At 34.8% G+C, this 24,972-nt stretch overlaps 1 protein-coding gene across 2 annotated transcripts in view; it reads left to right on the forward strand.

The window, feature by feature from the left end:
• Positions 1–14,704, forward strand: part of PTEN (phosphatase and tensin homolog) — a 104,020-nt gene extending 89,316 nt beyond the window's left edge. The window contains 3 exon segments of one of the 2 annotated variants that reach the window (NM_001260965.1): positions 3,656–3,822; positions 6,690–6,914; positions 11,238–14,704. In NM_001260965.1, the coding sequence (NP_001247894.1) occupies positions 3,656–3,822; positions 6,690–6,914; positions 11,238–11,423 (578 nt within the window). In that variant the 3' untranslated portion in view covers positions 11,424–14,704. 2 annotated transcript variants of the gene reach the window in all.
• The last annotated feature ends 10,268 nt before the right edge of the window (positions 14,705–24,972 follow it).

Below are 24,972 nucleotides of genomic sequence, written 5' to 3' on the forward strand. Positions count from 1 at the left end.
GGGCAGCGTCAGGAAAGGGAGAGTAGTTAAGCCTTTCATATAAATACGGTCTGGAGTTTGGGGATGGGAAGGCTCGGAGGAAAGGAAGAAAAGGAGAGGGTGAGGACTGTGATAAGAATGGCAGCTTGGGTTTAGGAAGAAGAGGAATCAATAAAGAAAACAGAGGTAGTGCTGAAAAATACAGCATCTTCTGTAGGGATTTGCAGCTTTTTCTTACTTGATTTTTGTCTTAGTATTTCCAAGTGATAGAAAAAGTTACTATACTCTAGACATTTAACAGGGTTAAAAATGTTACTGAAAGATGATCAGTGTGGTTTTCTTTCAAGACTATAACAATATGTATATATCTAAGGAAATTTAATTCTGACTTTAAAAAATTGTTTTACTTGTATAAATTTAGGGATACAAGTGTAATTTTGTTACGTGTATAGATTGTGTAGTGGTCAAGTCAGGGCTTTTAGGGTGTCCATCATCTGAATAATATACATTGTACCCATTAAGTAATTTCTCATTATCTCCTCTCCCTTTCAAGTCTCCACTATCTCCCATTCTCTGCATTCTGATTTTCATTTGCTAGGTGTATTAGGTTGTTTTTGCGTTGCTATAAAGAAATACTAGAGACTGAGTATTAAACAGGTTTAACCTGTTTTCTTTATAAATTCTTCTTTAATTGGTTCATGGTTCTGCACACTATACAGAAAGCATAGCAGCATCTGCTTCTGGGGAGGCCTCAACAAGCCTCCAATCATGGCTGAAGGCAAAAGGGGAGCATGGTGAGAATGGGAGCAAGAAAGAGAAGGAGTGGTGGGGAGAAGGTGCCACCCACTTTTAAATGCCAGCTCACTTATCACGAAGAGGATGGCCCAAGCCATTCATGTGGGATCTGTCCCCATGATTCAAGCACCTTCCACCAGGCCCCACCTCTAGCATTGGGGATTACAATTCAACCTCAGATTTGGGAGGGAAAGATATCCAGACTATATCACTAGGTCTGGATCTTGTTATTTATTTTTTGGAACATACTCAGTCATATACGAGGATATATATTGTAGAAGTCCACAGAACCATACTAATATTGGACTTCTGCTTGGTTAGGTCTTATCTATCTGAAACATGATATTCATATTGCAGAGAAGATTATTTTCTTTAGTGATTGAGGAAATCTTTACTACTTATAGATTTTTATATAATACTAAAATATTTGAAGATGTACATTTTGGATGTAGTTTAATTGAAACCTGGAAGTACTATTAATTTGCTTTTGAAAGTCCTAAAATCAGGGTTATCAGATTCTGAATTAATGGAGTTTAAAAAGATTACAAGGCAGTTTTGCAATTTTATTCTGATTAATTTTATCACAGCTTTGGAATCCTACTTTGTTTATTTGCTTCTTCAAGTTAGATTTCCCAGCGAAATTTCAGTATCACATAAAGTCTTATGAAATGGCCCATTGCACTTTGAACTTTGAGGGAAGGAAGTGAAATTTATTGATAGATTGTTGGTGTAATATTTCTCCTGTTTGTGGTAGCTTTTTCAAATAATGTATCTTAGAAGACCATGTTAGAATAACCTGCATGCTTTTATCAAACATATTATGTGATTGCTGATAGTGCTTTAAATATTACATAGAAATAGTAGTAGGTGTTTACTAAACTGGAAATTTCGTATAACTTGGTTTAGCTTTTGCCTTGTTCTCAGTGACATTGATAAAAATGTAAGACTTTTGTTTATCTTTTAGAATAATGACACCTTTTGGTGCTGAAAATTTTTTGTTTGTTATATATATACACATAGTATATATATAAAATATATGTAAATATAATATTTCTCATAACTTTATGTAAGCTTGTGTTTCTCTTTCTCTGTAATCTTTGCATGTTTTCTTCAAATGGCACTTCATAACCTCCTAAGGTTAATAAATTTCTTTATAATGGACTTTTGTTTTCTAATTCCTCAACGTATGACAAATGAATTATATATACTTTGTCAAATTATTTAGGTAACTTTAAGTTTTTGATGTCCTGGGATCATAACATTCATCAGTCTTTAATTTCTGTCATTAAGGTCATTAGCTATAAATGAATTTATGAGTAGATTTAAAAAATAAAACATATAGGCTGGGCGCTGTGGCTCAAGCCTGTAATCCCAGCACTTTGGGAGGCCGAGACGGGTGGATCACGAGGTCAGGAGATCGAGACCATCCTGGCTAACACGGTGAAACCCCGTCTCTACTAAGAAATACAAAAAACTAGCCGGGCGAGGTGGTGGGCGCCTGTAGTCCCAGCTACTCGGGAGGCTGAGGCCGGAGAATGGCGTGAACCCGGGAGGCGGAGCTTGCAGTGAGCTGAGATCCGGCCACTGCACTCCAGCCTGGGCTACAGAGCGAGACTCCGTCTCAAAAAAAAAATATATATATATATAATCCTTCCCTTAACACACTTTCCCACCATTTGGTTGAATTGCTAGTGTAAAAGCATGATGAATTTTGAGAAGTTATATTTTACCAGTTACTTTATTTTTTTATTTATTTATTTTTTTGAGACAGAGTCTTGCTCAGTCGCCCGGGCTGGAGTGCAGTGGCGCCATCTCAGCTCACTGCAAGCTCCGCCTCCTGGGTTCACTCCATTCTTCTGCCTCAGCCTCCCGAGTAGCTGGGACTACAGGCGCCCGCCGCCACGCCCGGCTAATTTTTTGCATTTTTAGTAGAGACGGGGTTTCACCGTGTTAGCCAGGATCGTTTCGATCTCCTGACCTCATGATCCGCCCGCCTCGGCCTCCCAAAGTGCTGGGATTACAGGCGTAAGCCACTGCGCCCGGCCAGTTAACTTTATTTTTTACCAGTTATTTAAAACAGACATGGGCCAAAATCAGAATACTTGTTAATGAAAATGAGATGTTTTGGAGGAAAGGGAGGTTGTGCTGCAGTTTTTACTTGAACTCTGTTGCATTTCTTTACAGAAATTTCAAATCTTTTGTTTCCTGTTTATGATGGTAGCATTATATATCTTTAAAATGTGATCTATAGGTAAAATGAATGATGGTTAAATTTTTAAATAAATATTTAGACTTGTGTTTTTGAAATTTATTATAACATTGTTATAGGTTTTATCCTCTTTCTCTTGTGAACATGTAATGATTTATATTTTGTGATCTTTGCCACATGCTAGAGACTTCAGAATACTATAGCAAATATCTGTCTTCTTTATGTTTTAAAATTTTTCCTGACCACTGCCTGTTGATACCTGTCTTAAAAGTTATTTTGATGTTGTTCACAAATGTACCAGATAATTATTTCATCGTTTTTAATGCTTAAAGTTTTTATTTATATTAGGATTTTTAGTATGATTTTAATGTTAAAGTTTTGAAGTTATTCTGCCGCTAAAAGTCTAATCTTGGGACTTACTATTCAGGAAACAGAAATTGACTTTTATACAAGTAATAGGACCTTATTTTGAAAGTTCAAACTGGAGAAAATCTTACATTTTTTCTATTTCTATTTCATTTATTTCCATTGATTTGCTTTAGATCAAGATTGCAGATGCGGAATCCATATTTTGTGAATATTGCTGATACTAATCATTAAAATCACTTTTGACAGTTTGACAGTTAAAGGCATTTCCTGTGAAATGATACTAGTATGTATTTAACCATGCAGATCCTCAGTTTGTGGTCTGCCAGCTAAAGGTGAAGATATATTCCTCCAATTCAGGCCCCACACGACGGGAAGACAAGTTCATGTACTTTGAGTTCCCTCAGCCGTTACCTGTGTGTGGTGATATCAAAGTAGAGTTCTTCCACAAACAGAACAAGATGCTAAAAAAGGTTTGTACTTTACTTTTATTGGGAGAAATATCCAAAATACGGACGGATTAAAAGCTATATTTTATTTTATGACATGTAAGGAACTATAATTTGTTTTCTATTAGATATGCAGGTGTTTTGCTTACTCTGGCATTGGTGAGACACTATAAGGGTAAGTAATCCTATTTGAAGGAAAAGGCCTTACAGCATTGGAACATGAGAGGAATTTTCCTTAACAAGGATGGTTAACTGAGAAGAAATTAGCATGGGACCAAGATTTTAAAAATTTTGGTCTATAGTAGAAATGAGATCTGTTCTGTGGTCTTACATAGTGACACAAACCACTTTTTCTTCATTTTGGCTTACGTTTCTTTTTCTTTCCCCTTTTTTTTTTCCTTTTTGTTAGAGAGAGGGTCTCGTTCTATTGCCCAGGCTGAGTAGCTAAGACTACAAGCATGTGCCACCACACCCAGCTAATTTTTTTATTTTTTTATTTTTTTATTTTTAGGGAAAGGGTCTCACTGTGTTGCCCAGTCTGGTCTCAAACTCCTGGGCACAAGCAGTCCTCATGCTTCGGCATCCCAAAGTGTTGGAATTATAGGAGTGAGCCATCATGCCTGACCTTATATTTCTTAAGACTTGATTATTTTCTATTTAGCTTCTGTGGATTTACTGATTAGTTTTTTAACTAGGAGAGAAATCAGTATGAAGAGGAAGTAATAAAGAATGAAAGCATGGTATTGAAATGTGCAGGTTTAGAAAGTTAATCAAGTTGGAATTTGATTGGCCTGTATTTAGAGAAGGCAACGACTTAGTTTAAAACCAACTACTGGCCCAGCGCGGTGGCTCACACCTGTAATTCCAGCACTTTGGGAGGCTGAGGCAGGCAGATCACCTGAGGTCAGGTGTTCGAGACCAGCCTGGTCAACATAGTAAAACCCCGTCTCTACTAAAAATACAAAAAAATTAGCCGGGTATGGTGGCAGGTGCCTGTTATCCCAGCTACTCAGGAGGATTGAGGCGGGAGAATTGCTTGAACCCAAGAGGTGGAGGTTGCATGAGCCAAGAATGCACTGTTGCACTCCAGCCTGGGCAACAAGAGTGAAACTCTGTCTCAAAGAAAAAGGAAAAAAAAAAACCAAAAACCAACTGTCTTCATTTAAAATATTAAATGTGTATATTTAAAGTGAGACTAAGGTGCAACATTTTTAGATAGTAATGAAGAAAAGCAGTAAATTTGTATTGTTGCTGCCTTGTTAAACATACTAGATAGCATATTGCTAATCTTTAAACATTCTCAATAATAGGATATATTTAGTTGTTCTGATTTTTAGCTTTTCTTTTGAAAGAAAATAAGAGGAAGTTTCATTTACTGCACAATTTTAAATGCTGCTTTGACGTATCAGAAGAAATATAATTTCCTTTATCCAGAATCCAAGTAGCTGGAAAAAAAAATCAAAATGTACTGAACATCTTTTTTTAAACCAGAAACCCATTTCCTATCATCTGTACAAGTAAAAGTTAAATATATCTCAATAACTTTGAAAAATTATTTTTTGATAATCCAGGAAGTATTAACAACTGTTTTAAAATTAAGATAACTAGTAATTTTTATTTTGCTTTCAAAAATAGGCACCTACATCATCATCTCTGCATACCTTTAGGAATTTACTAATTCTTATTTCCCTTCATCTGCACTTTAACACATGCAAAATTGAAGGTTAATATCTTATGATTTACTTGTTTATCCTTGACTACACAAATTTCCATTTTATTGATTTTCCCTGCCTTATTTAAGAATATGCTGTGATTAAAACAGACAAAAAGTTTTAGTATAATCCATATATATATATGGAATTCACCTTTTTGTTATTTAAATATTATTAGCTTATTTTCTTCTAATTCTAAGTAAAATACAGTTACTGGCTGAAATAATTGAAATAAGCAAAAAAAAATTTAAAGACTTGTAAACAAAGTTACTTTGTCAGGTACTGCTAAAAGATGCAATAAAATTTAAGACATAATATCCTTAAAGATCTTATTTTCTAGGGGGAAAAAAACTTTTAAGGTAAATTAGAATAAAAGATTTAAATGGCATTTTAAGGTACCAATAAGATGACACAAGGCTGTACATCATTAATTGCCAAATTATTTATGCAGGCCAGATTTCTGTGTTGGTCAATAGAGGTTTAAAGTGATGAACTTCTGTTGTGGTTTTTTATTAAGAAAGTATTATCTTATTAGAAGTGATTTTTTTAAGAACAGGCATTTTATAACATCAAAAGAAATCAGTAGTACTCTTCCCTATCCCCTCATATTTATTCTGAAAGTATTGAAGCATTATATTGTCATGTAAGAAAGTAGAGCTTCTCATGTTTGTATTGCTGTAGAAGTAAACATGTATTTGTGGTGTGTCATCAGGGAAGTTGCACTCTCCTTCTAAGAACTTTTGTTAAAGTAAATCTTGGAATAGGTAGCTCATTTGAAAAGTAGAAGAAATTAAGTCCATCTCTGAATTTTGTTTTTATATGTATGTACACATAAACTAAAAACATATTTAAAGCTAGTATTAGACTAGAAAAGAGGTTTTTTTACTTAAAAATTTAAGACAAAAGTAATTTATCTTAGATCTTGTGAGATTGTAGTTTTGGTTTAAAATTTGAGTGCCGAAAAATCATGTGAATGAAAATGCAACAGATAACTCAGATTGCCTTATAATAGTCTTTGTGTTTACCTTTATTCAAAATATCAAATGATAGTTTATTTTGTTGACATTTTGGCAAATGTTTAACGCAGGTGACATATTTTCTTTTTTAAAAAAATAAAACATCATTAATTAAAATATGTCATTTCATTTCTTTTTCTTTTTTTTTTTTTTTTTTTTTTAGGACAAAATGTTTCACTTTTGGGTAAATACATTCTTCATACCAGGACCAGAGGAAACCTCAGAAAAAGTAGAAAATGGAAGTCTATGTGATCAAGAAATTGATAGCATTTGCAGTATAGAGCGTGCAGATAATGACAAGGAATATCTAGTACTTACTTTAACAAAAAATGATCTTGACAAAGCAAATAAAGACAAAGCCAACCGATACTTTTCTCCAAATTTTAAGGTCAGTTAAATTAAACATTTTGTGGGGGTTGGTGACTTGTATGTGTGTGATGTGTGTTTAATTCTAGGAGTACAGCTGATGAAGAACTTGCTTGACAAGTTTTTAAATTATGTATTATTTAGAAGCTGTGTTTACATAGCAGTAACATGAAAGTTTCTAATAAAATACCCAATGTACATGGAGTCAAAAAAGCTGCAGTTTTCCTTTTCCCAATTCTTTGTTGTTGTTTGGTAAAATCTGGTGCAAAGGTGCGGGAGGGGGCTAAATGACTGGGATATGAAGTAGGAATGGGAGAGGAAAGAAATGGATGGAAACTCAGTCATTTGGGAATGATTGATATGGAATGTTTTTACTGCTTCCACTCCTGTCTCCCTTCCAATTTATTCTCAACCCCTCAGAGTGATCTTAAAAATAGACTTGATTGTGTCACTTCTGTTTACACTTTATAAAGACCTTGTGTTTTTTTTTTTTTTTTTACCATGACCTGCAAGGACCATCATAATTTAGCACAGGCCTACCTCCTACATCAGCACTAATCACCTTCTCTCTTTGCTTCTTGAGATTCAGTCATACTGGTCTCTTTTCAGTTCTTCAAAATGCTAAGCTTCTGCTTCTAGTCGTTCCAGTTCTTTTCCTTCTCCCGGTACCTTTTCATCTCAGCCTTTTCCCCCGACCTTCTCATAGCTATCTTCATATTTCCAGCCTTAGCTTCAATCTCATATTCTCTGAAGGTCTCTGATTGTCCTCCTGTTATTCTTTTTTTAAAAAATCCTATTTCCTTATATTGTGTCTTACAATTATTTGGTTTGTTTCATTTTTGTGTATATATGATATATGTATTTATACATAGGTATATATATCTACTTATAGACAATAATTGTTCAGATTTAAAAAATCTGATTTGTAAACATTCCCAAATGGTTTGCCTTTTTTTTCTTCCCCTTTCCTATTTCTTGTTCTACCTGATTTTCCCCTGTTCATTCACCACACTCTTTTCTTTCTCTTTTTTACTCTCTCTTAATTTGTCATTCAATTTTTATAACATGTAACAAATCTAACTGTAGCTTCTGAGTTTTTAAGAATATTGCTAGTAATACTTCACCTGTAATCCCAGCACTTTGGGAGGCTAAGGCAGGCAGAGCACTTGAGGCTAGGAGTTTAAGACCAGCCAGGCCAATATGGCGAAACCCTGTCTGCACTAAAAATACAAAAATTAGCTGGGCGTGGTGTCACACACCTGTAATCCCAGCACTTGGGAGGCTGAGGCACAAGAATTGCTTGAGCCTGGGAGGTGGAGGTTGCAGTGAGCCGAGATCACACCAGTGCACATGCACTTCAGTGACACGACAAGACTCTCTCTTAATAAAAAAGAAAAGAAAGAAAGAAATATATATATATGTTTGTATATTGGTAGTAATAGTAATACTTAAAAAAAGGTAAAGGGGCCCCTACATGTTTTAAGTGAAAATAGATCTAACGTTAAATGCCTTTAGCTCTTAAATTTTTTTAAGTGTTTAGAAATTTCCCTTTTTAAAAAATTTTAATATATAATAATTGTACATATTTATGGGATACAGAGTGATATTTTCATGTATGCAGTGTGTGATGATCAAATCAGGATAAGAGCATATGAATCACCTTAAACATTTGTCATTTGTTTGTGTTGGGAACATTTAAACTTCTATCTTCTAGCTATTTGAAAATATACGGTAAATTATTGTTGACTAGTTAGAGTTCTATAGAATGCTATAATTTATTCCTCCTGTCTGTAATTTTTTGTCTTTTAACCAACATCTGCCTATCCTCCCCTACCCCTCCCTTTCCCAGCCTCTAATAACCACACTCCTATGAGCTCAACTTTTTTAGCTCCCATATATGAGTGAAAACATACAGTATTTATCTTTCTGTACCTGACTTATTTTACTTGACATCATGTCCTCCGGGCTAGACATTCTCTTTAGAATCCACAGGTTTCCTTTCTTTTCTCTAAATCTGCATTTTGCTCAACCATTAACTTTTAAAATGTCTTTTTCCCTTTAGTTTTATTGTTTTCTGTTTCAATATTGCAAGACGTTTTATATTTGTGACTACAAATAAAAACTCTCCGTTATTAGTAAACAAATACAATGTCATATAGTGGTAAGTGCTATAAAAAATAGAGACAGGATAGAGAGTAATCTTGGTTTGTGTGTTTTTTGTTTTTTAGCTAGGATGATTAGAGAAGGCCCAACCAAGCAAAAAACATTTAAGCAGAGGCCTAAATCATGAGTGAGTTATACAGATATCTGGGAAAAGAGGGAAGAGTAGAGATGCAGAAGCCCTTAGACAAGAATGAGCTTGGTATATTTGAAGAGTGGATACGTCATTTTGACTAAAACAGAGTGGACGAGAAAACCAGTCCAAGTGTAAAGATACTAGTATGTGTTCAGCATAGGAAGGATGTAATCTGAATTTTGTGTTTAATATTCCCTGTGTTAATGCTTTCAAAACATAGACGAGTGAGGCAAGTAGGGAGAAGGGGTAATAATGGAAGCTGGGAGATTGGTTAAGAGGCACTTGACCATCCTGGCTAACACGGTGAAACCCCATCTCTACTAAAAATACAAAAAATTAGCCAGGCATGGTGGCGGGCACCTGTAGTCCCAGCTACTCGGGAGGCTGAGGCAGGAGAATGGCGTGAACCTGGCGGAGCTTGCAGTGAGCCGAGATCGCACCACTGCACTCCGGCTTGGGCGACAGAGCGAGAGTCCGTCTCAAAAAAAAAAAAAAAAAAAAAAAAAAAAGGCATTTGAATAGTTTAGTAAAGGTGAGAGATGTTTGCTTCTTGTTGCCCCTCACTGCGTAGAATAGTGGCAGTGAAGGGTAACAAGAAGCTGTCAGATTAACTTAAAGAGTTTACTGATGCAGTGGATGTTGGTTGTAAGAGAAGAATTGGTAATGACTCTTAGATAATAGGGGAGGGGCTGTCAATATAATATAATGAAGAAGGGATTTGAAGTCAGATCTGATTTAAATCTCACATCCACTACCTACTGTTAATAGTTATGTAGCCTTTAACAAGTTCCCTAACCTTTCTGGGCGGTAGCTACCTCCCCTTGGAAATGGAAATACCTAACATGTAGGGTTGTTTTGACAGTTATTTTCACTAGGCATGTAAAGGCCCTTGGCTCTCTGTTTAGACCACTGTATTATGTTAATATCTCTCTCCTTCCTCCCTTTAGGTAAAGTTTTTAGGGCAATAAATCCCAGTATCAATGTTGATCAGTAGTTTGTGTCTGTGTAGTGTTGTTTATATCAAAAACTACATTGAAGCCGGGCACAGTGGCTAACGCCTAAAATCCCAACCTTTGGGAGGCCAAGGTGGGCAGATCACCTGAACTAAGGAGTTTGAGACCAGCCTGGGCAACATGGTGAAATCCTGTCTCTACAAAAAATAAAAAAGCTAGCTAGGTGTGGTGGCATGCACCTGTAGTCCCAGCTACTTGGGAGGCTGAGGTGGGAGGATCACTTGATCCTGGGAGTTTGAGCCTGCAGTGAGCTGTGAAGATGCCACTGCACCCTAGTCTGGGTGACAGAGCAAGACCCTGTCTCAAAAAAAAAAAAAAAACCAGAAAGAAATACATTGATTTTTCTCATAGGTATTAAGAGAAACATTCTTTTTGAACTCAGTCATTTGTGAATTGAATTTTATAATGCAAAGGCTATATTATGTAAACTATTGATGACTTTCAATCTGCATTTGTTTTATAGAATTGTTTAGTTAATGTTTGCAGCTTATATTAAAAAATAAAATTGAGGTTGGGCGTGGTGGCTCACACCTGTAATCCCAGCACTTTGGGAGGCTGAGGTAGGTAGATTGCCTGAGCTCAGGAGTTTGAGATCAGCCTGGACAACATGATGAAACCCCATTTCTACTACAATACAAAAAATTAGCTGGGTGTGGTGATGTGCACCTGTAGCCCAGCTGTTCGGAATGCTAAGGCATGAGAATTGCTTGAACCTGGGAGGCAGAGGTTGCAGTGAGCTGAGATCATGCCACTGCACTCCAGCCTGGCAACAGAGCAAGACTGTCTCCAGAAATAAAAATAAATAAATTGTATTAACATCCTGATAGTTTATCTGTTCAGTACCTAGCAAGAAAGAAAATGTTGAACATCTTAATAAGAAGAGGGTCATTTAAAAGACCTCTTCAAGATCATGTTTGTTATAGTGCTGTTCATCTGCAAAATGGAATAAAAAAATTAATCTGTTAAAATATATTTCACTAAATAGTTTAAGATGAGTCATATTTGTGGGTTTTCATTTTAAATTTTCTTTCTCTAGGTGAAGCTGTACTTCACAAAAACAGTAGAGGAGCCGTCAAATCCAGAGGCTAGCAGTTCAACTTCTGTAACACCAGATGTTAGTGACAATGAACCTGATCATTATAGATATTCTGACACCACTGACTCTGATCCAGAGAATGAACCTTTTGATGAAGATCAGCATACACAAATTACAAAAGTCTGAATTTTTTTTTTATCAAGAGGGATAAAATACCATGAAAACAAACTTGAATAAACTGAAAATGGACCTTTTTTTTTTTAATGGCAATAGGACATTGTGTCAGATTACCAGTTATAGGAACAATTCTCTTTTCCTGACCAATCTTGTTTTACCCTATACATCCACAGGGTTTTGACACTTGTTGTCCAGTTGAAAAAAGGTTGTGTAGCTGTGTCATGTATATACCTTTTTGTGTCAAAAGGACATTTAAAATTCAATTAGGATTAATAAAGATGGCACTTTCCAATTTTATTCCAGTTTTATAAAAAGTGGAGACAGACTGATGTGTATACGTAGGAATTTTTTCCTTTTGTGTTCTGTCACCAACTGAAGTGGCTAAATACTGGTTCACATCCTACCCCTTTGCACTTGTGGCAACAGATAAGTTTGCAGTTGGCTAAGAGAAGTTTCCGAAGGGTTTTACTACATTCTAATGCATGTATTCGGGTTAGGGGAATGGAGGGAATGCTCAGAAAGGAAATACATTTTATGCTGGACTCTGGACCATATACCATCTCCAGCTATTTACACACACCTTTCTTTAGCATGCTACAGTTATTAATCTGGACATTCGAGGAATTGGCCGCTGTCACTGCTTGTTGTTTGCGCATTTTTTTTTAAAGCATATTGGTGCTAGAAAAGGCAGCTAAAGGAAGTGAATCTGTATTGGGGTACAGGAATGAACCTTCTGCAACATCTTAAGATCCACAAATGAAGGGATATAAAAATAATGTCATAGATAAGAAACACAGCAACAATGACTTAACCATATAAATGTGGAGGCTATCAACAAAGAATGGGCTTGAAACATTATAAAAATTGACAATGATTTATTAAATATGTTTTCTCAATTGTAACGACTTCTCCATCTCCTGTGTAATCAAGGCCAGTGCTAAAAGTCAGATGCTATTAGTACCTACATCAGTCAACAACTTACACTTATTTTATTAGTTTTCAATCATATACCTGCTGTGGATGCTTCATGTGCTGCCTGCAAGCTTCTTTTTTCTCATTAAATATAAAATATTTTGTAATGCTGCACAGAAATTTTCAATTTGAGATTCTACAGTAAGCGTTTTTTTTCTTTGAAGATTTATGATGCACTTATTCAATAGCTGTCAGCTGTTCCACCATTTTGACCTTACACATTCTATTACAATGAGTTTTGCAGTTTTGCACATTTTTTAAATATCATTAACTGTTAGGGAATTTTACTTGAATACTGAATACATATAATGTTTATATAAAAAAGGACATTTGTGTTAAAAAGGAAATTAGAGTTGCAGTAAACTTTCAACGCTGCACAAAAAAAAAAGGACATTTGATTTTTCAGTAGAAATTGTCCTACATGTGCTTTATTGATTTGCTATTGAAAGAATAGGGTGTTTTTTGTTTTTGTTTTTGTTTTTGTTTTTTAAATGTGCAGTGTTGAATCATTTCTTCATAGTGCTACCCCGAGTTGGGACTAGGGCTTCAATTTCACTTCTTAAAAAAATTTCATCATATATTTGATATGCCCAGACTGCATACGATTTTAAGCGGAGTACAACTACTATTGTAAAGCTAATGTGAGGATACTATTAAAAAAGGATTTTTTTTTCCAGAAATTTGGTGTCTTCAAATTATACCTTCACCTTGACGTTTGAATATCCAGCCATTATATTTCTTAATGGTATAAAATTCCATTTTCAATAACTTATTGGTGCTGAAATTGTTCACTAGCTGTGGTCTGACCTAGTTAATTTACAAATACAGATTGAATAGGACCTACTAGAGCAGCATTCATAGAGTTTGATGGCAAATAGATTAGGCAGAACTTCATCTAAAATATTCTTAGTAAATAATGTTGACATGTTTTCCATACCTTGTCAGTTTCATTCAACAATTTTTAAATTTTTAACAAAGCTCTTAAGATTTACACATTTATATTTAAACATCGATGAGTATTGATTGATTACTCCTAAGTTAAATTGGTAAAGTTAGAGACAACTATTCCTAACACCTCACCATTGAAATTTATATGCCACCTTGTCTTTCATAAAAGCTGAAAATTGTTACCTAAAATGAAAATCAACTTCATGTTTTGAAGATAGTTATAAATATTATTCTTTGTTACAATTTTGGGCACCGCATATTAAAACATTTATTGTTCCAGTATGTAACATGGAGGGCCAGGTCATAAATAATGACATTATAATGGGCTTTTGCACTGTTACTATTTTTCCTTTGGAATGTGAAGGTCTGAATGAGGGTTTGATTTTGAATGTTTCAATGTTTTTGAGAAGCCTTGCTTACATTTTATGGTGTAGTCATTGGAAATGGAAAAATGGCATTATATATATTATATATATAAATATATATTATACATACTCTCCTTACTTTATTTCAGTTACCATCCCCATAGAATTTGACAAGAATTGCTATGACTGAAAGGTTTTCGAGTCCTAATTAAACCTTTATTTATGGCAGTATTCATAATTAGCCTGAAATGCATTCTGTAGGTAATCTCTGAGTTTCTGGAATGTTTTCTTAGACTTTTTGGATGTGCAGCAGCTTACATGTCTGAAGTTACTTGAAGGCATCACTTTTAAGAAAGCTTACAATTGGGCCCTGTACCATCCCAAGTCCTTTGTAGCTCCTCTTGAACATGTTTGCCATACTTTTAAAAGGGTAGTTGAATAAATAGCGTCACCATTCTTTGCTGTGGCACAGGTTATAAACTTAAGTGGAGTTTACCGGCAGCATCAAATGTTTCAGCTTTAAAAAATTAGGGTACAAGTTTAATGTTTAGTTATAGAAATTTTGTGCAATATGTTCATAACGATGGCTGTGGTTGCCACAAAGTGCCTCGTTTACCTTTAAATACTGTTAATGTGTCATGCATGCAGATGGAAGGGGTGGAACTGTGCACTAAAGTGGGGGCTTTAACTGTAGTGTTTGGCAGAGTTGCCTTCTACCTGCCAGTTCAAAAGTTCAACCTGTTTTCCTATAGAATATATATACTAAAAAATTTCAGTCTGTTAAACAGCCTTACTCAATTCAGCCTCTTCAGATACTCTTGTGCTGTGCAGCAGTGGCTCTGTGTGTAAATGCTATGCACTGAGGATACACAAAAATACCAATATGATGTGTACAGGATAATGCCTCATCCCAATCAGATGTCCATTTGTTATTGTGTTTGTTAACAACCCTTTATCTCTTAGTGTTATAAACTCCACTTAAAACTGATTAAAGTCTCATTCTTGTCATTGTGTGGGTGTTTTATTAAATGAGAGTTTATAATTCAAATTGCTTAAATCCATTGAAGTTTTAATTAATGGGCAGCCAAATGTGAATAAAAAGCTTTCAGTTTTTTTTTTCCTGCTGTCCTTCAAAGCCTACTGTTAAAAAAAAAAAAAAATGACCTGGGAGTAGAGTATCTGTCTACTCATGTTTAATTAAGAAAAACACTTATTTTTAGGGCTTTAGTCATCATTTCATAAATTGTATAAACACATTAAATAGCATTCTAGTCCTGAAAAAGTTCAAGATTCTTGGAAAATTGTGCATATTTTTACTAGGCCAGATGTTTGAAGATAATTCCCCAGAATGGATTTGATACTTTAGATTTCAATTTTGTGGCTTTTCTCTATTATTCTGTACTCTGCCATCAGCATATGGAAAGCTTCATCTACTCATCATGACTTGTGCCATATAAAAATTGATATTTTGGAATATTCTAAAGGACTTTTTGTACTTGAATTTAATCATGTTGTTTCTAATATTCTTAAAAGCTTGAAGACTAAAGCATATCCTTTCAACAAAGCATAGTAAGGTAATAAGAAAGTGTAGTTTGTACAAATGTTTAAAAAATAAAGTAGACAATGTTACAGTGGGAATTATTTCAAGTTTACATTTTCTCCATGTAATTTTTTAAAAAGTAAATGAAAAGTGCAATAATGTAAAATATGAAGTGTATGTGTACACACATTTTATTTTTAGGTATCTTAGGTATATGTATGGCTGAAAACTATACTGGAGTCTAAAAGTATTCTAATTTATAAGAAGATATTTTGGTGATGTTTGAAAAATAGAAATGTGCTAGTTTTGTTTTTATATCATGTCCTTAGTATGTTGTAATATGAGCTGGCTTGGTTCAGTAAATGCCATCACCATTTCCATTGAGAATTTAAAACTCACCAGTGTTTAATATGCAGGCTTCCAAAGGCTTATGAAAAAAATCAAGACCCTTAAATCTAGTTAATTTGCTGCTAACATAAAACTCTTTTGTTTCTTTTATTTTTGCCAGATAATTAGACACACATCTAAAGCTTAGTTTTAAATGGCTTAAGTGTAGCTATTGATTAGTGCTGTTGCTAGTGCAGAAAGAAATGTTTGTGAATGGAAACAGGAATATTTAGCCCAAACTGTTGTAAGGACAGTACCTGAAAACCAGGAAACAGGAAAATGGAAAAAATCTTTTAAAGATGAAATGTTGGAACCAACTTTCTTATAGAATTAATTATATGTGGCTATAGAAAGCCTAATGATTGTTGCTTATTTTTGAGAGCAAATTATTATTTTATGACCATAATCTTGCTATTTTTCCATCTTCCAAAAGATCTTCCTTCTAATATGTGTATCAGAACATGGGTAGCCAGTCAGAGAAATTCATATTGGTTGGTAGCTTTAAAAAGTTTGTAATGTGAAGACAGGAAAGGACAAAATAGTTTGCTTTGGTGGTAGTACTCTGGTTCTTAAGCTAGATATTTTGAGACTACTTCCCCATCAAAACAACCATAAGTAGTCACTCGTAATCCTACCACCTGGAGACATAGCCATTATTAATATGTTAGTGACTATACAATCATGTTTTTTTCTGTATATTCATGTATGTTTTTTAAAAATGAAATTTATACCGTACCTGATCTCAAAGCCTTTTAGCTTAGTATATCTGTCATGAATTTGTAGGATGTTCCATTGCATCAGAAAACGGACAGTGATTTGATTACTTTCTAATGCCACAGATGCAGATTACATGTAGTTATTGAGAATCTTTTCGAATTCAGTGGGTTAATCATGAATGTCTAAATATTGTTGACATTTGGATGATACATGTAAATTAAAGTTACATTTGTTTAGCATAGACAAGCTTAACATTGTAGATATTTCTCTTCAAAAATCATCTTAAACATTTGCATTTGGAATTATGTGTTAAATAGAATGTGTGAAACACTGTATTAGTAAACCATCACCTTTCTACTTCCTTATAGTTTGAACTTTTCAGTTTTTATAGTTCCCAAACAGTTGCTCAATTTACAGCAAATTAATTTAACATCTGCCAAAAAAAGGCTACTGTTGGCTTATCAATTATCTTTAAATTTAAATGCTCATGTGACTTTTATCACATCAAAAAATGTTTCATTAATGGTTCACCTTTAGCTCTGAAAAGTGCCGTGTTTAGTAATTATAATGGGCTTACAAAAACATGCAACTCTTTTTGACAGTTATTTGAGAATTTTAGTGAAAAATATTTACTTGAGGGCAGTATATAACTTATAAACCAATATATTGATATTTTTAAAACATTTTTACATATAAGTAAACTGCCATCTTTGAGCATAACTACATTTAAAAATAAAACTGCATATTTTTAAATCAAGTGTTTAACAAGAATTTATATTTTTTATTTTTTTAAATTAAAAATAATTTATATTTCCTCTGTTGCATGTGGATTCTCATCTGTCCTTATAATGGTTAGAGATTTTATTTGTGTGGAATGGAGCAAGGCTTGTAGTCATGGTTCTACTGTTTCAGTTTGCCAAGTCTGTTTACTGCAGTGAAATTCATCAAATGTTTAAGTGTGGTTTTCTGTAGCCTATCATTTATTGGCTATTTTTTTATGTACAGCTTTAGGATTTTCTGCCTACTCTATCCAGTTGTCCAAATGATATCCTACATTTTACAAATTCCCTTTCAGTTTCTATTTTCTTTTTCCATTAAATTGCCCTCATGTCCTAATGTGCAGTTTGTAAATGTGTGTGTGTGTGTGTGTGTGTGTGTGTGTGTGTGTGTGTGTGTGTATTTGATTTTCAAGAGTGCTAGATTTCCAATTTGAGAGATTAAATAATTTAATTCAGGCAAACATTTTTCATTGGAATATCACAGTTCATTGTAATGAAAATGTTAATCCTGGCTGACCTTTGACATACAGTAATGAATCTTGGGTATTAATGATTTGTTAGTAGCATCTTGATGTGTGCTTTAATGAGTTATTTTCAAAGTTGTGCATTAAACCAAAGTTGGCATACTGGAAGTGTTTATATCAAGTTCCATTTGGTTACTGATGGACAAAAAATAGAAATGCCTTCCTATGGAGAGTATTTTTCCTTTAAAAAATTAAAAAGGTTAATTATTTTGACTATTCGGTTTTAAACTTTTTATTCATCCAACAAATATCAAGTCCCTGATGTACATATGGGTTTGGAATACGTTAGTGATCAAAATAGACACACTCTATCCCTGCCCTTGAAGAGTTTACACCCCAGTAGAGGAAACAGAATTTACATTAATAATTATAAGTTGTGATACATGCTGTGGAAAGTGAGGTGCATGTAAAAATGGTTATCAAACATTATGCTCCCCAAAATTTCCATCCCCTTGCAGTTGAATGAGGCCTGTGTAACTAGTTTATTCTAATGTAATGCAGAAAGTAGTGTGACACTCCACTTTCTGTAAAGGCAATGAAAAAAATTTACCGTTCAGTTTCTCTCTTCCCCTACTGCTGTGATTAAGGATTTTGCATGTTCTAGATGGTACAGCTTTGTCAGCCCGGGTTTTGAGTGATACTGGAGCAGAACTCCCTCAAATTCTCCCTCTGCCACACTAAACTTGTTAGATATTAGCATGAATAAGAAACCATTTAGACTGATGCTTTGGGACAATTTTTTTTTATCACAGTGTAAGTTATATCCTGACTAAAACAGTGCTTTGGAAAGATCAGGGAAGGGTTTCTTGAGCTACAAGAGGGAGTTAAGAATGAAGCAAAATGAAATATGGCATCTTCAAATGACATGATGCAATAAACTTTAAATTGCAAGTTATTCAGTAGTTACTGAGCACCAGGTATGTGTCAGACACTGTTCTAGATGCTTGGGATACAAGTGGCTGAACAGCAGGACCTTGCCTTCATGGAGCTTACATTCTACCAAGGGAAAATAGTCAAATATGTGAGGTAATGTGTGCTACAGTAGAAATGAAAGGTAAGGGAGCTCAGGATTGCTGGGTGCAGAGATTTCAGTGTTGAATGGGGTAGCAGGACTCACTGGGAAGGTAAGATGTGAAGGCTGCTGAAACAGTGGCGTTAGGATTTTCCTTCATTCTTTCAACCAGCGAGATGCACTCAGAACCCTCTATACAATTTTATTCTCACTTTATACAACTCTGTGCATTAGTTCTGAGTTTTCAAGATTATTATTGGCATATCTAGGGAGAATTTTTAGGAATACCACCCAAAATAGTCGCAATGTTCTAAAACCATTTTGTTTTCTAAATTGGTTTGGCAAACTATACAAACAGTCTGTTCCTTTTCGTTCTCCAAGTTGAGTTTTTAAATTTAAATTTTTCTTATATATTCTGTGCATTTTGACAATACTTAACACTTTTCAGAAGACATTAAAGTTCTGTTATGGCCTTAAGCATTTCTGTAAAGCTGAAAGGAAATATCATTTATGATTTATTGATGGGAAACAGTTACAAATTTTGAGTTACTTGAAAAACAAAAGGGATAAGATTTATGGCCTAGTGTTGTGTTTTCTTTCTTCACCCATAAGCAAAAATCTCTGAAAAAGCACCAGTATCTAGTAAAATATTTTTCCCCAAAAAATATTTTCTATTTTCCTCTCATCTCACCTCAGAGTTTAAGAAGCTTAACATTGTGATCAAAGGAAAATAGTATAATTGAATATTTTATACTGTAGAAATTTGCAACTATATAAAGGCATTATTAACGTTTTGCTAGTGATCAGTTTCCTATTAGGGCAGCCACATAAAATTAGGCATGAAACTTTAAAAGAAAATGTTGACTCTTAACTTTTCCTGCTTTAATGCTTAATTTTAAAATAGATTTAAGCAACTTTAAAAGCATTTTCCTGAGCAACTGCATTTTGTTTTCATTCTGAATTTAATGAGATTCTTTTTTTCTTTTACATTTTACTTTGCTTTAGAAAGGATTTAAGGTAGCTGAATGGGTTTCCCAGTGTGAGAAAAATTGTCATGTAAATTTAGAAAAAAGTATTGTATATATCCCTTGATTTTGGCTTAAGAGTTAGAATTTACGTAGAATGTTTCCTGACTCAACTTCATTGGAATTTGAAAGTACATTCCAATAGTATTGTGAGCTGCTCCTTTAAACATTGATAAGTAGGCTTCAAACTTAATTTTCAAGGAAATAAGCCATACTTTTACTGTAGGGTTTATTAATGTGAAATACCTGAGAGTGCAAATAGTTATGTGTCCCTATTTAATAATATAAACAGTTAAATGTGACCTGTAAATATTGTGAAATTTAGCAAAAATATAACCTGTAAAATTAATCTCTAGTAAGCTAATATTCTCTCAGTAATAAAACTTAGAGAGCTAAAATCACCCAATTAACTGACATTAGAACACATTGTGATATGTGGGAGAACTATTAGTGAATTATAGTCATGTTTATACTTCTCTTTTCAATTATAATCATGTTTTTGAAATGAGATCTCATTTTCCAGTCCTTATTACCTATAAGGAAGAGAAATGTATGTAAATTTCACAAATTCATACGAAAATTAACAAACTTCTTAAGTGTTATTCAGTATTTCTACAGAGATATCATTAACAGGAAAGCCCAACATTTTACATGGTTATCTTTAACAAGGGAAGTACAGTGGTTGTTTAATTAATTAGCTAATACTTCATTTACTGTGTATAGTCATCATAATTCATATGAATAATACATGGATCTTTTAGGATTATTAGTACTGTATATTAAATGCTTGAAAGGGAAAATACCTTTTAGTGTTTGGTAAAAGAGTAAGCATAAGGTAAATTTTCCCTTCTGTTAGACTCAGCAGAACTATTTAATGTGTTTAACTGTCCTTGGAGAAGACTGAGCCATTATTTCTGTAAAAATCCAATAGGGTTAAAACAAAAATATCACTTTGAACATGATTTACTTGGCTAGGAGGCACTTGAAAGCTTTAAGCAACTCAAATCTTTCTCTAGAAAATTAGACACAATTCTACCTCAGAAAACTTGAAGACATTTACAATTCATAGGAATTCTGTGGTAAGTCAGCTCACCTACCTAAAGACCAAAATGAAGGAGCACAGCAAGAAAGGAAGCTGAAGTAAGGAGAGAACAGAAAGCGGAAGGAAAAGCATGAAAAGAGCCCAAATTAACTGTGACTACTGGGGGCTGCTACAGGGAATGGGAAGAGAATAGCATTGTTCTGAGCCCACAATATGTGCCATGCTGCAGTAGTCAGTTCACAGGCTTGACACATTCTTCAATGTAGGTGATTTTATCTCATTTTATGCACAAAGACTGAAAGGGAACTTAAATCATCCAGGTGTCTCTCACAACTAGTAAATAGAGAACTGGATTTGGACCCACAGCAGTCTTATTTCTATCATACTATACATACTACTTCTTAAACAGAATCAAGTTTACAAAGCAAACAAAAAAGTGGCCAGGTTTGGTGTCTCACACCTGTAATCACAGCACTTTGGGAGGCTGAGACAGGAGGATTGCTTGAACCCAGGAGTTCGAGACTAGCCTGAGCAACATAGAAAGACCCTGTCTCTACAAAAAAATTAAAAAATTATCCAGGCATGGTAGTGCTGGATATAGTCCCAGCTGCTTGGGAGACCAAGCTGGGAGGATTGTTTGAGCTTGGGAGGTTGAGGCTACAGTGAGCCATGATCTGTGCCATTGCACTCCAGCCTGGGCGACAGGGTGAGACCTCGTCTCTTAAAAACAAGTCTAAAACAACTCACAGGTAATGGAGTCATGACAAATTTTTTTTTGTTTACTGACACAAGAAAAGCTAATGACAAGTTGATGGGTGCTGACGAGTTGATGGGTGCAGCACACCAACATGGCACAAGTACACATATGTAACAAACCTGCACGTTATGCACATGTACCCTAGAACTTAAAGTATAATAATTAAAAAAAAAAAAAGCAAGCTAACACAAGGCATAAATCCTGCAAAATGAACACCAAAGAAGATAAATATTTAACAATTGTTCAAGCTACAAATGAGAAAATTATGTATCTTGCAACATTCTTGACAGGTAAGATGGTAAGATGTTGGTATATATTTTTATATCAAAACCTAGAATTAGAGTTCTTTGATTGGCTAGTTTGGTATAAAATCCATTAAATCAACTTGTGCTTTATTTTTGCTTGAACTAGAATGCCCAGACTGTTTAAAATGATTCGTTCTCAGTTAAATAGGCCAACCGGCCACCTAACAAGTATTTGTTGCATGCCTGCTGTGTCAAGTTTGAATATAATAGTGGAGAAGTGAGAAAAGGCCATCGATTTTACATTTTAGAGTGGGGAAACAGATTTTATTCAGAGAGAGGAGCAAGTATTACAGCTTAATGTAGGAACAAACTTGGTCACTTAGGAAAGCATAAGAAGAAAAAGGCTAGAGGAGAGTAAGTGGTGGGAGACTGATGTAAGATAAATTTTGGAGAAGTAGGCAGGAGAACTTCTGGTTTCAGCCAAGGTGGAATAAAACCGCTAAAGTCTGTCTCCCACTGATGACAACCATCAATAAACTTTTTCTACCCTGTTTTATTCAAGCTCATTGGTTTATCTTATTCTTTGAAGAGATCTTTTACCCCTGCCTGATTTTGTGACATCATTGATGAGTCATTTGAAAAATACAGGTTCACTGAGTTTTGTAGATTATCCAATGTTGACACATATCATTATGCAATGCAGAAAAAAAATCACATTTAAAAAAATATCACAACACATTTTTAGAGCTGACCAGAATAGTCTTTAAATATTTGGAAGAAGGCAGATTATGAAAGAGAGTCACAACTTGGAAAAGCAACCTATATTAGGGATGTTTCTTTTCCTGTTGTCTTAACAGCTTCGCCCCAAGGGTGGGTCCCACTTGTGGAGCTGCACAGCCATGGTGACTTGAGCAGCTCACACTGACAGAAATCAAGCTTTTTGGCCAGAAGAACCAGAAAAAGAGTCTCCTGTGGGCCAGTGGGCATGGAGTATGAGGGTGAGGGGAGGGTTGGGGAAATCCTGAAGAGGAGAGAACTGGAAAAGGGAATCCTCTAATTCTGAGTTTGAACTTCTACAAGTCCTGGGCTCACTCCTGAGCTTGCATGCACAGGACAGACCAAAGAAGCATAGCAAAGGTTTTGAAAATGAAACAGATTGGAATTATCACTCATAAACGATGAGACATCACTTGCAGCCTGAGCCTAATCGAGTGGATTGCCTGAATCAATTGATTAATCAATCATCAATCAAACATTTTCAGAAAATTTCAACAGGACCCAGAGTCTATGCAACACAGTATCCAACATTTCTTAACTAGGAAGAACTGGAAAAATGTGACAAATTATCAGGGAGAAAGTCAATCAAGAGATGGTAACCACAAAATAACCCAGATGTTGGAATTATCAGATGTAAAAACAGCTATTGTAATTATGTTTCATGAGATAAAGATAAACACACTTGGAACGAATGGAAAGGCAGAAGTTCTCAGCAAGGACACAGAAATTATAAAAAGAACCACATGGGCCGGGCGCGGTGGCTCAAGCCTGTAATCCCAGCACTTTGGGAGGCCGAGACGGGCGGATCACGAGGTCAGGAGATCGAGACCATCCTGGCTAACCCGGTGAAACCCCGTCTCTACTAAAAAATACAAAAAGTAGTCGGGCGAGGTGGTGGGCGCCTGTAGTCCTAGCTACTCGGGAGGCTGAGGCAGGAGAATGGCGTAAACCCGGGAGGCAGAGCTTGCAGTGAGCTGAGATCTGGCCACTGCACTTCAGCCTGGGTGACAGAGTGAGACTCCATCTCAAAAAAAAAAAAAAACACATGGAAATTTTACAACTAAAAGGTACAATATCTGAAATAACACTGGATGGGCAATAGAAGAATGGAAATGACAGAAGAGTCAGCAAACTTGAAGATAACTTTATAAATATCCAATTCTAATCATGGCTTTAGAGTCTTAAAGGTGGATGAAGCTTTGAAAAGCGAAATATATCTGATTGTAATAAGCCTCAGGGAGCCTTAATAAAGTACTAATCCAAGTGTATTTATGTGGCTCCCACAGATACATTTGAAGAAATTCCTGTTGTTTGTCAATTACATTAAGTAAAGGAATTAGCGTTATCACAGGTCCAAATGGTGATTATGAGAATTTGCTGTTACAGTGTTATACAGGCTTAATAAGTCAAAACAGCCCAAGGTGATATATGCATTGACAGTTTTCTGGTTGGGTCCATTAAGTGTATACCTGCAGTAAAAAGCAATTTAAAACTTAGCAAAGTCATAACTAGATCACTGACAAACTCATCCTTGGAGACAGTACTTGGTAATTGCTTTGCTCACCTGCTCATATTAACACTTTGATTCAGCCTAACTCTTTCAATTCAGCATTTGCAACAGCACTTTTTCCAAATGTGATGTTATTACAGAGATGTCATACAAAAATTGACCTATCATGTAGGCACAATGCATGGTTTTCAGTATTAGAACAGAAAAAAAATATATGATGTTTAATGCTGCTAGTGCCTAGGAATCTGGTATGAGAAAACATTAAGGTGAGTTTGGAGAAAAACTGAGCTGCTATTGTGTTTGGAGAAATGACTTCCTGATTAAGAAAGAGAATTTCAAGACTTTAGAAAGCCTCCCTTGTTATATTAGAACCATATTACTCTTAAAAGGTAGTATAAATTTTTGTAATGGTGATAATTCTGGGTTTAATAGTTTAACAAGTATTGCCATTTAATTCTCATAACATAGGAAGTACAATTATATCTATCTTATACACAAGGAGCTATGGTACAGAAAGGTTCAATAACTTGTTTAATATAGTCAACAAGAACTAGACCTAGTAAATGACAAAGTCAGGATTTAAATCTAGGTCAATTTGATTGCCAAGCCTGGGCCATTTACTACTGTGTTATATGTGTTACTTCCTATAAAAATAAGAAGGTCTTTCATTTTCAAACCGAAATGGACAGAACACTGGTGTAAGCAGGATTCTGAAGCTTTTGGTCTCAGGGTTCCTTTACACTCTTAAAACTTACCAAGAATCTCAAAGGGCTTTTGTTATTGCTATTTACTACGTAAGAAATGAAAACTGAGACATCATCTGATAATTTAAAAAAAAAACAAGCTAATCACATGATAATATAAATAACATTGTAGTGAAAATAACCATGTATTCTAAAACAAAAATGTTAGTGATAAGGTGGTGTTTTGTTTTTTACTTTTTTTTTTTGAATTTTTT

Source organism: Macaca mulatta, chromosome 9, assembly GCF_049350105.2.
Source record: "Macaca mulatta isolate MMU2019108-1 chromosome 9, T2T-MMU8v2.0, whole genome shotgun sequence".
Lineage (NCBI taxonomy): Eukaryota > Metazoa > Chordata > Mammalia > Primates > Cercopithecidae > Macaca > Macaca mulatta.